The sequence below is a fragment of the Triturus cristatus genome, chromosome 6 (genome assembly GCF_964204655.1).
Source record: "Triturus cristatus chromosome 6, aTriCri1.1, whole genome shotgun sequence".
Lineage (NCBI taxonomy): Eukaryota > Metazoa > Chordata > Amphibia > Caudata > Salamandridae > Triturus > Triturus cristatus.
The window spans coordinates 1,136,905,992-1,136,923,067 of NC_140589.1; the positions used below are offsets into that span (position 1 = coordinate 1,136,905,992).

A 17,076-nucleotide genomic window follows, 5' to 3' on the forward strand; every position below is an offset into this window, starting at 1 on the left:
TATATTGGCATAAGCAAAGACTGGACTATGACGAATTCAGTCCTGCAAACTCAGATAGTACCACCAGGTGTCACACAATATCGGCTCATTTCTTATAGTCCTCCCATGAGGAGATATTAATCATATGGTGGCAGGGAAAACAAGCTGGAAACCACTGCAAAGAGGGGATATCTAGCTCGTCTTTGAATGCTTTGATCAGCCCCCAGATATCAGCACCAGCCTTGGCAATCTTTTTTTTTTTTGGAGGTGTATGAGGGGGGGGAGGTGCCTCTTAGGCGGTTCTTGGCACAAGGCATGACCCCTGCCTGCACTATTTATTTTTAGTTGGCAGGTTTCCAATGTATTTCATCCTAGGTATATCAGGCTTGCGCTATATTGACAGCAATAATATCATCACTATTTTTAAAGACCTTGTGCAAAGCACCTCTTGATACCCTCTGGCCTGATCCATTCCTCAACCAGTGACAACAAGTCTGTCTCTCACATAAATGGATATGCATAAGAATCAGATTGTCCTGAGGGAACACTCACTCCTGATGTGAAGGCTGCATACAGGGATCATCAGCAGAAACATAAAAACATGGTGGGTGAACCCTCTCCACCTTCATGAATCCAGAACATCAGCTATAACATTTGATTGATTGTGCAGTCATAGTTGGAATCCAACCAGAGGTCAGTACAGTAGAGCCCACATTTTTGGGCAGCAGGGAGGACATTCTAGTGTGGAAAAATGATCAGCGAGACTGCTTGTGTGAAAAAAAAAAAAAAAATAGATTGAATGTGAAGAAAAAATTAAATAAAGAGAAGGAAATGGCTGAACCACATCTGCAAGGCTTTGCCAAATGAATTGATGACTGCAAAATAAGAAGTGAGAAGTGAACACCATCTTCTTTGACACGTCTACAACTTAAACAAGTTGATGAAGAGAGGAGAAGGCCTAGGATGTTGCTGGCTAACTATAAAAGAGAGGCCACTTACATTATTTTTGTTTTCTGAAAGATGAGAGTGAGTTGCTAATACACCCCCTCAGGCATCTTGTCGGCAGTTGTTAATTACTTCAACAGATCATCAATTCGAAGCCTGTTGATAGTGCTGAGAGAGGAGAGATCCCTCCTGCCCATTGTGAGATTGCCAAAGTTATCTGTGGAAGCATATCAGTCTTTTGACGTGAACACTGATCGAAGAAGGGTCCAATGTCCAACTGCCTAAGATGGGGGATGAGGATCGCTCCTCTCCCCGTACAAGTTGTTTGTGGATGCTGAACCCACCCAGTCATTAACATGTAAAGTGAACAATGTGTTTATATGCCTGATCCCCAAACCAGAAAAACATCCTCTTAATTTGAGAAGCAACCACCCACTACCACTCATAAACACAGAAAAAACGACCAATCATATGGCCCACTTGGTGATATCACACCTCTCTATTTGGGACAGAAAACAGATGATAAAATTGTTGTACCTTGATTTAACAACATCTTTCAGATGTTTCCATCACCTCTACTTTAAACAATGCTGGCATACATTGACTCGCGCACCCGATCTTACAGGTGGGTAATCGCTAAATCGAAGGTTAAGCGGCAACGCTCTCCACTGCTGCTGCATGAAGCAGCTGTGCATGGACACCTATGGAAGGGGTTATTATCTAGCACAAAGGGCACACCAATTCCAAAGGCGATGAGAAAACCACAGTGAGGCACACAAAAAAACTGTTTACTGTTGGTAAAAAGGACTGGATCCCCTGTACAACAACCACTGGATGCATTGTTAATCAGTCACCTCATCCTTTCTCGATGCTGGGTGTACAGCACTCTAAATCCCTCAAACTGAACTGATTTCGCCACATAGATGCATTCATGCTTCCTATTAGCAAGAAACATATTCAATGACCACAACTGATGGCCAAGAGGGCTTGTCACGAAATTGAATTGGATAAAGACTAACAAATACAACCATGCTAGAAGACCCAGACTGGGAGTGGAATCGTCGCGGAAGCAACCACCTTCCGAATTTTCATATAAACAAACAGCGTCGTCTCCGCACTACCTCGTGCCTTTCCGCGCTGTCCGGCGAACAGAGACCACACGACTCCCAGGTAATAGGCACAGATGAAATGTTTATTTCAGAGTTGCAATCGGACGCGTTTTTGACAAAATGTCCTTGCTCACAGATAATCAGATGTCGCCCGCCATGTTTTTAAAATTTACTAAGTGCACGTCACGTGATTGATAGACATAGACAAAATACTGTGCAGGTATCTATGTAGAACATTGGTTAGTCTGTTTTCTAAAACAACATGATAATAAGACATAATATCATTGAGTTTTTCGACAAATGGCAAAAAATAAATACAACCATTTTGAAACTTAACTGCTTGAATGCAATTATGGAATCAAATATCAATGTTGCAGAAAAATATTTTCCAATCGGGTTCTGGCACAGGAATTTCTAAAACTGTCCAAATTGAAAATAGGACACGAGCAGAATGCGAATATGAAAGCTATATATTGCTTGGTCCTCCATATATCAAAATTGGACCTGATATTATAAACATGGCTCAATGTGCAAGAATATTAATTTGTTTCATAGCTGCCTAAATGCATAGCCGGCGACATCTGATTATCTGTGAGCAAGGACATTTCATCTGTGCCTATTACCTGGGAGTCGTGTTGTCTCTGTTCGCCGGACAGCGCGGAAAGGCGCGAGGTAGTGCGGAGACGACGCTGTTTGTTTATATATATATATATATATATATATATATATATATATATATATATATATATATATATATAGTTTAACCCCTCCCCTGCTCATGACGGAGCCATTCCGTCATGAGCCACGGTTGCCGTGTGCTCATGACGGAGTGGTTCCGTCATGCCGCGACCGTTGCCGGCCGCTCCGCCCACGCGGCGCTGTTTCCTCGCCTGTGCGGGGGGACAATGCAACTGGGCGGAGTCATGACGGAACCACTCCGTCATGAGCACAGCTCAACCGTGGCTCATGACGGAGTGGCTCCGTCATGAGCACAGCGCCATCGCGCTGCCCCCCAACCCCCCCAGCGCTGCGGCGGAATTCCCGCCGCAGCGAAAGGGTTAAACATTGCCTATCCAGCTTGATAAAGGCCCTCCTCAGTAGGCTGTACAATTCTTAAAAGCGTGGTCTTCTGCAGTGACCTGGTGATATGGCCATATGGATTCTGGTACCTTTCTTCCACACATACTTCAGTACTGTTGCTTTAAAGCTGGCAGGGCCCGCTAAAAAGAGAAATCACTGTAGATAAACGTGAGGCTCTGCTTGCAGACCATGATATGTGCCTGAAGAAACCTTGACTGTAAATCAGCAATTTTAAAACCCTGCATATCCTGTATTACTCTCCATTACACTAGTTTAGCTAGTTTAGTTTAAGTTTACCCTCAATCAGATTCAAGCTACTGTAAATGCGCGGACAAGACTTTGGCATTCAATGAATGTTGCACAATCCAAACGATTGCATGTATTTATCTGCCTCCCCATGGTGTAGGGCCCCCTTCTGAATATGATAAAACCCCTCACCACATCCATCTCACACCTCCCTACAGTGTTCACTTCTCCTGCTCTGCCGCTGGCAGCTGCCCCCCCCTCTTTCTTCCTCCTCCTCTTTTTCCCCTCTTTTTGTCTTGCTCCCCCTCACTTGCTGAAAAACGTGACTTCAACAAATGGCTCTTACCTTCTCTTTCCTCTCCTATCCTCTATTTTTTTCCGTGTGAAATGGAACCAAAGAAGAAAAACACTTGCTGCAAATGTCTCTTGACATTTTTCTATTCCAAAGTGCAGTCTTGGGACAAAGATAAAAAAAAGTAGGGGTGGGCGGAATTTGCGAAATTCACTTTCGCAAATTATCACGAAAATGTTAAAAATCTCTGCAAACACGCGGAAATATCGCGAAGATGTAGAAGTGTTTTCCCGCCCGTTCGCGGTATGTTCTGCGTGGTCGCGGCTCGCCAACTTACCCATGCGGTTGCTCGCGGGCGCGGCCATCTTATTTTCACTTGTCTCGCGGTGCATGATCGTGAGAAGAAAGACGTGATCACGCGACGAATGATGTTACTGCAGGCGCGAACTGTCGCGAGACAGCGCAAATGGCTACCAACAATCCAACATCTTGTGGAGAACGCGACCGGATCGGGAAAACTTGACGGTGAACGCGGGGATTCAGGTAAGGTGATCGCGCGCACGCAAGAATGTATTATTTTACAGCGCGAGCAAGCAAAACATTTCCGGTAAAATGCGGATTGCGGAAATTTTGACATTTTTGCGCTCTCCGCGGAACGCGAAAATGTCAAATTATCGCAATTTCCGCGAGCGGAACGGATTTTTAGCCCAGGCCTAAAAAAAGGTTCAAAATACGAAGATAAAAAATAATAAAGCAAGACAGGGTTATCGCAAAGTGGCTAGATTGGTTTTATTCACAACCACACACATTAGCGCCACTTGACAGCGTTTGCCAGTGAAGCGCTACTTTCGTTATCTCGTCTTTCTTTGAACACCAGTGCACCATTCCTGGAGCTACTGCAATACCTGGGTGATGCATAGACAGGAAAACGTTTAATGTGATCCTTATCAGCTGTTTTTCTAATTTTAATTTATAAAATGTGTACCTGTGTTCAGGAATTTGGTTTTTTAAACTATACTGTTTAAATTTTGTAAGGATATAAGCAGTGGACTTTGAAACGGGTCCCTTCCGGGCCATGTAGTCATGTCCTTAACTTTTCAGCTAAAAAAACGAATTGATTTTTTAATAATAAATGTGAAAGCATTAAGGTAACCATGATGTTCCTGATTACATGTCACATGCTTTACTTAATCTTGCATTCCTTATGAGTGTTTGATTTTTCCAGGATGTGGTTACTTTTTTTTTCCAGCCAGCATATTACTGTTGTCACCCCTTCCTCATAACCTATGTACTATTTTCTGGTTCTCCAGTGCTACGAAGTCATATGAATGGCAATAGCGCTATGCAATTATCATCAATCCACCACATACGAAAAACGAAAATGAAAAACATTGACCGTTTTAACGCTGAGAGCTCTAATTTTCACAAATGCGAGGCCGATTGCATTGCACATGCTTGTTTACTATTATGACAGTGGCAGCTAGTCATGAAATAACGGTTTTCTACAAAGAAAGGTTTCAAGTTATGAAAGATGACAGTCTTACGTCGCTAGGGTGGATTTACAGTTGTGATGGAGATTAGATTTAACCTGAAGTTAGGTCCAGGAATATGGCAATAGGAGGCTCGAAGACCAGCTTGGTGGGGAAACCTGCAACGGTATGGCAGTTGAGCATTAGTTTGGAAATGGGGTCAGGTTCATAACTAGAGTAGAGTTCAGGGTAGAAGAGGCCCGATGGCTTTCTAAATGGCTGAAAAAGACCTCCACTCACCTCATGGCTGTTACTCGTTTATTTAATATTCCAGCTTTTCACATGGAGTGTGTTGGGTGAAGGGTTTATGTCTTAGAATGCACAAACTGATGTGACAATGTTACCTCGGAGAGTATATTTGATTTTGCTGTAGTTGCTTCTGGAAACGTAAGTGCATTAATGATGTGTTTTGCAAATGAATGCAGTTTCTCTTTAACATTTTGATGCAGTCTCTTTCTGTTTGCTTGTTGATTTCTTTTTCACATTTTCACACAACCATGAGTTTAAAGTTGTATGGTATATGTTTTGGAAATAGAAAATGCTCTGAGGGTCTCCACATTTACGGCATATAGAGGATCAAGCTTTTTAAAAACATCTTAAAGTGACTAGTTTCTTGCAATGTTTATCCTACTTTTCGAAACTATTCAAAGCACCATAAGGAAATTGATTGATGCCTAAGGTTAGCACAGTTACAAGGAGCAATAGTACAAGTTAATTCATCTGTCCTCCAAAAACATTTCAGGGCTAGATTGTTGCATTTGTTCCTTATTTTTCCTTTGTCGTCTTGGTGTTTCATTTGAAACATTTTAATATATAGAAGAGCTCCACATTAAATAAAATATGGCTTACATGTATCAATGCTGTTCTCACACTTCTATCTGCCATGGATTTGTGTATGCCCAGCAGAAGCAATCCTAGTCAAAATTAAGGGCCTTAATATTCAACCTTGCTCCAAAAAGAAATCAAACCAAACTTATTTTTTAACACAACATTATTTACGGGTGAAACAACATGAAGATGAAAGACTAGAAATGCCTTTGCGTTAAGATCCTCCTCTTTCTCGAGCATTTGAGGGCTTGTTGAAGCATGAACCTTTGTAGGATATTGTCACAGGGTCCCTTCCAGAGTTTTAATATTGTGTTTTTCACTTTTCTCTAAGGGATGTCCTGCTTCAAAATTTTGAAAGCTACAAGCCAGAGGTGCAGGAGCTGGTTTGTGTTGCTGATCGTCTTGGCTCGATGATGCAGTATGAAACACCTGGTTTCCTGCCAAACAAAAGAATACACCGAGGTATGATGAAAACCTAAACCACAACAGCCGTATAACATTTTGCAGTTGCGCGCTGATTTAAAATAAGCGTAGAAAATTAAAGTAAAACATACACACTTTTTGATTTGGTATGGATTAAACAACTAAAATGTATCTATGTTTTATTGGTTTGGCGTTGTCAAAGCAATTGCACCCACTCAAACATAATCATAGTATGCATGTGCTGCTTCATGAGTGCCTGAGTATTGTTCCTCCTCTATTCAGTTTTTTTTCTGCCTCTATTTGTGCCTCGAGACCCATTTTTAGAGGGAGATTTAGTGTTTCATTGTTGTAGGGTCTTGCCTACGCACTGTATATTGTTTTTGGAGACAATAACAATAATCTGAAAGAAACACGTTAGTTAGATTCCTCACCTTAGAATATCCCCAGGCGTCAGACTGGATCCGGAAGATTTTTTTTCGTCAGCAATACCCCTTGCGCGTCGCTAGGCGTCGTCTGCGGCTCCGCGTCCGTCGTTGGCGTCGTGCGCCGGGATGACGTCGTCGGAGTACTTAGACGCCGCCCTCGCGCGCTGACGTCAGTTCTTCTTTTTTCCGCGCCAGTAAGCGCAGATCCGGGAGAGCTACCCCTTTTAGTCTTTTTTGACTAAATCTTTTTTGATCATTTTTGATCCTTGTCTGTCGACATCTGGTGCCGGTAGGATGCCTGGGTTCAAGGCTTGCGAGGATTGTCATCGACTGATGTCGGTGACCGATCACCACCGCCGGTGCCTCTACTGCTTAGGCCCCGACCACGACGCGGAGTCGTGCAACGACTGTCAGGCCCTGACTTCGAAGGCTAGGCGGGAGCGGTCCCGCAAGCTTCTCGAGCTTCGCCACTCGGCTCTGCGTCGTGCGCGATCCCGGTCCAGGAGGAGGTCCAAGGATCGCTCGCGGAGCCCTAGCCGACGCCATCGATCGTCCGGCTCCAAGTCGTCGGGTAAGTCCAAACGCTCAAAGAAGTCCAAGAGGCGACATCGCTCTTCGGACTCCCCTCGCCGGTCGCGCGACTCGGCCGAGGGTCAGGGTGGTTCCACCCCCGCGGCTCCGGCGGAGCCGCAGGTGCCGCGTCCGCCCCCATACCTTCCGGTCCCTGGGGCTGACGCGGCGCCGGCGGAGATCAGTGCCTTCCTCTCGGCCATGAGGAGCCTGGCCCCGCCGTCGACGCCCGCTGGCGCGCCTTCGGGCCCCGCGGACTCGACTGGGCGACCTCGCATGCCGGCGGCTCCGGCCCCGGCGCCGTCGACGACTCCGGTCTCGACGCCGCAGGTCCCAGTCGACGCCGGTTGACCTAGTCACTCCTCCACCGGCGCCGACGCCTGAACCACCGACGCCGTCACCGGCGGCGCCGACGCCTTTGACGCCGACACCCCAGTTTAGCCCTCATCCGGACCCGGCGCCGGCACGGCGTCGACCGACGCCGCATCCGACGCCGCTTGAGTCCTACCATCTCTACAGTCCGGTTCCGATCATTCCTCCTGTTTATCAGGAATCGGAAGAAGGGGGCGACTGGGAGGGGTTCGAGGACCCTCTGGCTGTTCAGTCACAGCTTTCTCAGGACTGGGCAGATGAACTGGGGGAGGCCAGTGGGCTGGACACCTCGCCAGACACTGGATTCACTTCTCCTCCGACCGTGGCTTCGGAGGAGGGTGCAGCATTTTCTGTGGTGCTGCGCAAGGCGGCCGAGGCCCTTGGGCTCGAGTTGCCTGCCGTGGCTGTGAGGACTAACATCCTCACTGAGGTGCTTCAAACCTCAGCAAGCTCCACTGAGCCTCTGCTGCCGTTCAACGAGGCCCTCACTGACGTTCTGCAGGGCACCTGGTCCAAGCCCTCCACAGTTCCTCCTGTGGATAGGAACGTTGCCAGGCGCCACCGCCCTGCTCCGGGCGACCCCAGTTTCCTGTCCCAACACCCCACCCCCGAGAGTCTGGTTATCCAGGCCTCTACCTCCCAATCCTCCTTCCCGACCGCTCCGCCGGACCGGGATTCCAAGAGACTCGAGCAGTTTGGCAAGAAACTGTTTTCGTCCCTTAGTTTGGGCCTGCGGTCCTTAAATACCGCCTGTCTCTTGGACCGTTATTCCCATTCCCTGTGGGATACGGTGGAGGACGTGCTGCCCCTGTGTCCGGAGGAGGTCCGGACGCGTCTTACCCAGGCTTTGGCCGATGGGAGGGATGCAGCACGGCACGCCATACGATGTGGGCTTGACACCACAGACTCGCTGGGTCGGGCGATTTCAACCACGGTGGCGCTCCGCCGCCACGCCTGGATGCGGTCCACGTCATTTTCCGGGGATGTCCAGACCACCCTCATGGACATGCCCTTTGATGGCACTCGCCTGTTTGGTGAGAAGGCGGACAGTGCGCTGAACCGCTTTAAGGACTCCCGGGCTACGGCCAAGTCCTTGGGCCTCTCGGCTCCGCGGGCGCACACCTCCGCTTTTCGCCCCTTTCGTGGCCAAGGAAGGGGCGCCTCCTCACGTCCGCAAAGCCACCAGCCGCAGAACCAACCTGCGCGCGGTCGCGGACGTGGCTTCCGCCGTGGCGGAAATGGAGGCCGACGTGGTCAGCCCACTTCCACCCCTGCAGCATCCGCCTCAAAGCCCTCCTAGTCCGAGCTTTCAGGCCCATACCACGCCAGTGGGCGGCAGAGTTCGCCATCACCTGCTCCACTGGCGGTCCATAACATCGGACAGGTGGGTGCTGCAAATCGTCCGAAGGGGCTACTCCCTCCCCTTCGAGACGACCCCTCCAGCCATGCCACCGCAGCACCACCGTATCTCGGGGGATCCTTTGAATCTTCTCCGCGAGGAAGTTTCGGCTCTCTTGGCCAAGGGGGCCGTCGAGCGCGTTCCGAGTCCAGAAGTAGGTCGTGGTTGTTATTCCCACTACTTTCTGGTTCCCAAGAAGGGCAAGGGGGGCCTACGCCCTATCTTGGACCTCCGGAACGTCAATGCCTTCCTCCGAAAGGAAAGGTTCAAGATGCTAACGTTGGCTCAGGTTTTAGCTGCCCTAGACCCTGGAGACTGGATGGTAGCGTTGGACTTGCAGGACGCATATTTCCACATCCCCGTCCTGCCGGCCCACCGGCGTTACCTGCGATTCACGGTGGGCCAAGAGCACTTTCAGTTTACCGTGCTCCCCTTCGGCCTCACCAGTGCCCCTCGGGTGTTCACGAAAGTGATGGCGGTGGTCGCAGCTCATCTGCGCAGATCAGGGGTTCCAGTCTTCCCCTATCTCGACGACTGGTTGTTGAAGGCGGGCTCGCCCCAGGCAGTCGTCTCCCACCTCCAGACTACGGCGGATCTCCTGCATTTGCTGGGGTTTTCCATCAACGTGCCGAAGTCACACCTGAGTCCCTCTCAGAAGCTCCTCTTCATCGGAGCGGTTCTCGATTCGGCGCAGTTCCGGGTCCATCCACCGGAACAGCGGGTCCGGGATATACGGGCCCTGATTCCCATCTTTCGGCCTCTATCCCGGGTTTCGGTCAGGCTAGTGTTGCGGCTTCTGGGGCTGATGGCCTCCTGCATCCTACTAGTGCATCACGCCAGGCGGCGCATGCGGGCTCTGCAGTGGGACCTGAAGTTTCAGTGGGCCCAGCATCACGGCAACCTGTCCGACCATGTCTTGATCTCGGAGGGCACTGCAAAACAGTTGCAGTGGTGGCTCACGGACCGCGAGTGGGTCAAGGGCAAGAGCCTCTCCCTTCCCCAACCAGAGCATGTCGTAGTGACGGATGCGTCCCTCCTGGGATGGGGTGGCCATATGGGAGAGGCGGAGATCAGAGGCCTCTGGTCTCCGGCGGAGTCTCGTCTCCACATCAACCTGTTGGAGTTGAGAGCAATCCGGCTTGCACTGAAAGCCTTCCTTCCCTCTGTCAGGGGAAGTGTCGTGCAGGTGTTCACGGACAACACCACCGCCATGTGGTATTGCAACAAACAGGGCGGGGTGGGGTCGTGGACCCTTTGTCAGGAGGCTCTGCGCCTCTGGACATGGCTGGAACACCAGGGCGTCACCCTGGTGGTTCAACATCTGGCGGGCTCTCTGAACGCCAGAGCAGACAAACTCAGCCGCCGGTGCATGATGGATCACGAATGGCGTCTGAACTCCGAAGTGGCGCAAGGCCTCTTTCAGCAGTGGGGAGAGCCTTGGTTAGATCTATTCGCCACCGAAGAGAACGCGCAATGTCAGCAGTTCTGCGCGTTGGAATTTCCAAGGCGGCACTCGCTCGGCGACGCTTTTCGTCACGAGTGGAGTTGCGGTCTGTTGTACGCCTTTCCGCCTATACCACTTCTGCCCAGAGTGCTGAAGAAGATCAGGCACGACCGGGCCCAAGTCATCTTGGTGGCTCCGGATTGGGCACGAAGATACTGGTATCCCGAGCTACTCAGTCTGTTGACCGATCCCCCGATACGTCTGCCCCTTCGGGAGGATCTTCTGTCGCAGCAGCAGGGGACGGTCCTCCACCCGAACCTGTCCAGCCTCCACCTCCATGCGTGGAGATTGAGCGGCGGCAGTTGATGCCATTTGACTTGCCTCCTGAAGTCTGTGATATCATTCTGGCAGCCAGGCGTCCCTCCACAAAGTCGGTATACGCCTGCCGGTGGAACAAATTTGTGGCATGGTGCACAGCAAAGGCTGTGGATCCCCTTTCCGCCCCTCTTTCTGAGGTTCTCCTCTTCCTTCTTTCTCTGGCCCGGCAGGGCTCTGCCCTGGGCACCCTGAAAGGTTATCTTGCTGCCATCTCCGCCTTCTTGCGGCTTCCTGATCAGCCTTCTCTTTTCAAGTCCCCTGTGGTTACACGCTTTCTCAAAGGCATTACACACACGTTCCCTCCTGTCCCTTTTGTAATGCCTCAGTGGGACTTGAATCTGGTATTGACATTCCTGATGTGCGCTCCCTTCGAGCCTCTTCACAATTGCCCTCTTCGTCTTCTAACTCTAAAGACTGCTTTTCTGGTAGCCATCACCTCGGCTAGACGGGTGAGTGAGCTCCAGGCTTTATCTTCAAAGCCTCCTTTTCTATCTGTTCATCCGGACAAGGTTGTCCTTCGGCCTCGTCCCTCCTTTCTTCCTAAAGTGGTGACTCCATTTCACCTTGGGCAGTCTGTCACCTTGCCCACCTTCTTTCCGCCTCCGCATCCTTCCAAAGAGGAAGAGAGGCTCCACCGTCTGGACCCAAAACGTGCGCTCTCCTTTTATCTGGACCGCACAAAACAGTTCCGGGTGGACGACCAGCTTTTTGTTGGGTACGTGGGCGCTAAGAAGGGGAAAGCTGTGCACAAACGGACCATCTCTCGGTGGGTCGTTTTGTGTATAAAAATTTGCTATTCCTTGGCTAAAAAGGACCCTCCTGTTGGGCTGCGCGCCCATTCTACTCGGGCCACGGCGGCTACTACTGCCTTGGGACGGGGAGTCCCTTTGCAGGACATCTGTCAGGCGGCGACGTGGGCTTCGCTACACACGTTTGCCAGGCATTATTGCCTTGACAGCCAAGTCCGGAGGGATGGCTTCTTTGGCCGTTCTGTCCTCCAGGACTTTCTGGTGTGATCTTGGTTCGCAGACCCACCACCGGGGATGGTATTGCTTGGGTATCTATTCTAAGGTGAGGAATCTAACTAACGTGTTTCTTTCAGATGAACAAGTTACTTACCTTCGGTAACGATGTATCTGTAAGAAACATTAGTTAGTTAGATTCCTCACCGACCCTCCCATCCTCCCCGTTCTGCGAACTGACATCTAGGGTTAAGGTTATCCTTTTCAGGCCCCTAGATTTTATTTTTGGCACCAGTGTCGGTCTTTGCATGGCTCTGCGTTCCTGGCGCGGAAGGCTATGTACAAGAACTGACGTCAGCGCGCGAGGGCGGCGTCTAAGTACTCCGACGACGTCATCCCGGCGCACGACGCCGACGACGGACGCGGAGCCGCAGACGACGCCTAGCGACGCGCAAGGGGTATTGCTGACGAAAAAAAAAATCTTCCGGATCCAGTCTGACGCCTGGGGATATTCTAAGGTGAGGAATCTAACTAACTAATGTTTCTTACAGATACATCGTTACCGAAGGTAAGTAACTTGTTCCTTAAGAGGACATCGGGTCAGCCCATTTCAGATAATTAGTTGGCTTTCTTGTCACTCAATTGCTTTTTATTCAGTAGCTTTAATTGCTGTTCTTGTGTTTCTCCATACACTGAAGCATAGCTTATTTACCATTCTTTTGATTGGATGACTCATCATTTCACTGTTTAAATTAAGGGAACTTCTTTTCTGCTTTATTTTGAGCACTCCATGCGAGTGCATTTGTTTTCTTGCTGTCTGTCTCTCGTGCTGCTTCCCCATTCACCTGGACCTCTCATGCTGTCCATACTGATCCTGCTCGTCTATTGTTACCCCAGTCCCTATTGGTTTTCTCAATTGTTTATTCGTTTAATTTTACTCACACCCTGGTTCTACTGTTGCTGCCTCCTTCCTTTCACAATCTTTATATCATTATTATTATTTTTAGTTTTTCTTTTTAGAGGACCAAAAAGCTTCAATTTTCCCCCAGACAGGTTCTTTCCAGAAAATGGACTTTGGCAAACATTTTTATATGTTTTACTTTACCTCTCCAAAATCAGCATCCACCATCTTGGAACAGTAAAGTAAAATTATAAATGCCACTGTGTCATGCAGCATCTGAGTGTGCCTGATGCTGGGTTGCCGTGGCGTATGATGCATATGTGCTCATGCGTGATGTTGATGACATATATGCATATATGCATCCATCATCATTTTTTTGTTGTTGTTGCCAATAGCTTGGATAAACTGTTTTTTTTAGCTTTAAGCCAGTGCTGAATAACGTACCTAAAAGGATTGCAAGTCAATACGTTTCCATTGACACCCAAAGGGTGAGACCTGCTGGTCACATCATGCTTGCTTACTTGATCACCTTAGACACAGCCCAGAAAAGTCAGAAGAATACGTCTCCCATGCATTAGACTGGTCTACTTAACAATGTCTACTTAACAATTCGCCTTTTGGACGATCTCTTTCTATTCCGTAAAGCTGTAAAGACTGTGCTATTTTAACCATTTCATTTTCTGTGCTGTTTGTGTGTTATTCCCTCTGTTCTGTTAGGTGTGGCTAAGTTTATCTTGTCATGCGCCAGGACGCCCCTTAGCTGGGGCAGCTGTGCGCAATACAAATGCCCCTAACATAACATAACAATGTATCTCTCAAGGTGCATCGTTTTGCTGAAGTATGCTTTCAACCATAATGATATGTCTATCTCTTACATAATCAGTAAAGAGAGTGAATTTGAAAGCACAGGCACTTGACTCTATAGTCACTAGAGTTAGGGTAGGCCACGACAAAAAAATTCTCATTTAGGTTAAATATCTAACGGCACCCATATTTGGTGTGGAATGCTCCTTCATGCTACATTTGCAGTTGTTTTAACCTTGAATCATGATATGGTCAAACATCTAAACTTGTAACAGTTGCATGTACAGTGCTCTTAAGTCAGTTTCTCACGTTGCCACTTGGGTTTTGGGTCTTTATTAAAATTCATATCCTTTAGCTCTTACTCTTATGCTCTGGCTCTTTCTCATAGTTATTTTGTGAGTACTGTGCCACAATCTGTAGCTTTTAATATAGAATGTGTAGAACTTAACTGGCGTTTGGGCTCTTATGGGAGGACCAGGCTCTTGGCCCAGTATTGTTTCACAGTGGCTACACAGGCCTGCTGCAAAATAAGTAACACGAAATCAAAAATAGAAAAAAGCAAGCAAAATATTGTTTATAGTAAATTATAGTTCTTGACTAACATCACAAAATTGTGAATGTTATAAGGAAATACCCCAAAGTATTCAGGTGAAGGAACTTTATTGCTACAATCTGAAATAATCACCAGATATGGTGCGGAAGGCAGAAATAGTTACATCCTGTTTAACAGAAATGCCACCCTAATTATGTGTGTGGACCTCTTTAAGGTCATTTCAAATTATATTTACAAAGACAAGTTGCATACGACCAATGCCCCAGGCATTTTCCATTTTAGGTTAGTAGGGCTAAACTGGATGTTTTCATACATTTTTGCTAAATTGATAGATTTTTTCAAACAGAATGTTTCCATGACAGTCATTAGCTTTAGTAGAATTATGGTGGGCGTAAATGTTATAACCAGATCATTCTTGTAATCAGAACAGGGTTTGCTTCACACATTATCTGAAGATTATCCTTTCAACATTGAATAATTATTTCTGGCTGATCTGCTAAAATTGATTGAAACGGGGTCAAATAGTGACCCTGTTTAGGCTGTAAGAGATATGGTAGTGGTGTTTTTGATGTTTATTGTGCTCTATACCAGTAAGGCAATTCAAAGGCCTGACACATAGAGCAATTTCTAGCTAAGCTTGCCTAGCAAACTGGTATTAATGTATTTATTACTTTTCCGAAGATGATTATCAAAACGCTCTTGTATACCCAGCAAGTAAAGGATTGCTATATTGGTAGACATGCCTAGTAGGCTAGTCCAGCAGAAAATATGATAGACTTTATTAGATACCCTAGAAAAAAGAAGTAATTGAAATTAATATCCTCAAATACATGTTTGAAGTGTGGTTGAAACATGAGAGACTACAAGCATATGTTAATCAGATTTCTCAAAATAGCATTTTTATTTTACACGTAGTGGCAAGTAGGGTTATGCAGATTCTCTGAGAACCAGTAGATGTTGGTGAAAAAAATGGGATTTTCAATTATTTTTTGAGAATGTAAATGCCCAAAAACATCTTATTATACTTTGGATTCAGAAAGAAACTACAGCTAGGAAAAAAACCTTCCGGATTAGAAAGTCCTGCAAAAGTTAACAAGCAGGTTAAAGAATTATCTCAGCTCGCCTTACTGAAAAAGTGACATTCTTTGCAAGAAATAGACTGCCCTTGTTTGAAAGTGGCAGTTGTGCTTCCAGTTGAGAGATTTCAAAACCATCTCCCAAACAATTAGAGACTTTTAAGAGATGTAATACGTATATCATATGTTACTATGTCGTACTTGAATTGTATTTTAAAAATAGTTGAGAGTTACTACAAACCAATGTTTCATTGTTGTCATGAACATACATCATAATAAAACCTACATCTACGAAAAGATATTGGAGAATGTTTTCAGTGTTTTTTTCCAAATCAGGATTGTAATACTGGCTGTGAATTTGGTAAGATACCAACCAGTAGGCCAATAAAACTTCAAACTAAGATAAAACCAATAGGCAAGCAAGTCTGAAACAATTCTGTCATACATAAATCCCACCCACATGGAACAAATTGACATTTAAATTTGACTGCATACATAGGATGTCCTTATTAAGTAAAACGTATTTTATTGTAATAATTGCAGAGGGATGTTGACACCCTGATTGACAACCCACTTATAGTCCCGCTTTCGTATGGAGTTGTTTAAGTTGATCAGCAACAAAATCTTAAACTGTTCTGGAATTGCTGATGTCTTCACCACCGAATAGGTACTAATGATGTCAAAAACCTTACCTAATTGGTATTATACTAAGTGCTGGTGCCCAACATTTTTCTCAAACGCCCGCAGCTGGTCCTGACAGATGTCGTAATTAAGGAATGCCAACGCTCTGTAGTCTTTATTCTACCGCATGGCTCTTTCTTCACTGACATATACTCCTTGACCATTTATTTCACTCTTGTCAGTTCTTTTTCATCCCTTCTTTCTTCCTATGTCACTGTTTTTCAGGCTTACTCTTCCTTCTCAGTTTCTCCTTTTATGTTTTGCCGTCACTTGCTCTGGGTCAAAATCTAATGAGGAAAAGTAAATGATGGTGGGGGCGGAGCTTGCTAGCGACCAAGATGTCCGCTTGAGCCGAGAGCTCCGCAACACCGTCGCAAAATCCGACATTCATCCGACAACCACATTGTGCTTGAGACCAGAAGCGGCGTCCCCTGGACTCTGAAGATCAGCGGCAGCAATTTCATGTGCCCCAGACTGCTGTGCTCCCCCGTGGACTGAAGACAGTGAGCCTGACGTCATCGGCCTGGCTAGGCCACAAGCACCGGCCTAAAATGGTTGCGGGGGCGGCGTGCGCCCAGGGATAATACTGCATGGGAGCCGAAGTCGACTACGGAGCGCCGCTACACCTGTACAGCCGGCGCCCTGCCCTGCCGGCCCCCTGCGGTACCTCAGAGTGCATGGCCTTTGCATATTGGTGATCCCACTGACTGCGGTGTGGTCCAGGGGAGAGCCCTGCTGTGCAGCGTCACACCTGCATCGGAGCCCCGGGACGGACGGTGGTGAGATCTGCCCACTGCTTCCCACGGGCCGCGCTGCCCTCTCCTGACTAGCTGGGCGAATTACACAACCAGCCAAGGGGTATTGGGCCTAACATTGGGGGCTTGAATCTGCACTTGAGTGAGTGCCATACATGGGACGCTGGTGCTTCCGCCTCTGATCTGCAGAGCCACTGAGGTCGCCCGCTTGAGACGCCTGCTGACTGCAACAGGCAGACGCTCCTCCCGTTGTGCTGAACCCCTGGTGTGGTGGGGATCTGACTGTATTGCGACCCGCAGGAGGCTAGGATGGGCAGAGTCGACA

The 17,076-nt window shown here is 47.6% G+C and overlaps 1 protein-coding gene and 1 long non-coding RNA gene across 10 annotated transcripts in view; one reads left to right on the plus strand and one right to left on the minus strand.

Annotated features, from left to right (window-relative positions):
- Nucleotides 1-2,191, minus strand: part of LOC146821100 (uncharacterized) — a 58,976-nt gene extending 56,785 nt beyond the window's left edge. For all 5 annotated transcript variants that reach the window (XR_014963096.1, XR_014963095.1, XR_014963098.1 and 2 more), the window contains exon 1: nt 1,953-2,191. This is a non-coding gene — a long non-coding RNA (uncharacterized LOC146821100). The remainder of the gene's footprint in view (nt 1-1,952) is intronic.
- The window catches only part of TTC13 (tetratricopeptide repeat domain 13), a 1,316,170-nt gene that overhangs the window by 648,514 nt on the left and 650,580 nt on the right, over nt 1-17,076 (plus strand). For all 5 annotated transcript variants that reach the window (XM_085612046.1, XM_085612047.1, XM_085612049.1 and 2 more), the window contains exon 13: nt 6,340-6,470. In XM_085612046.1, coding sequence (XP_085468172.1) covers nt 6,340-6,470 — 131 coding nt within the window. The remainder of the gene's footprint in view (nt 1-6,339; nt 6,471-17,076) is intronic.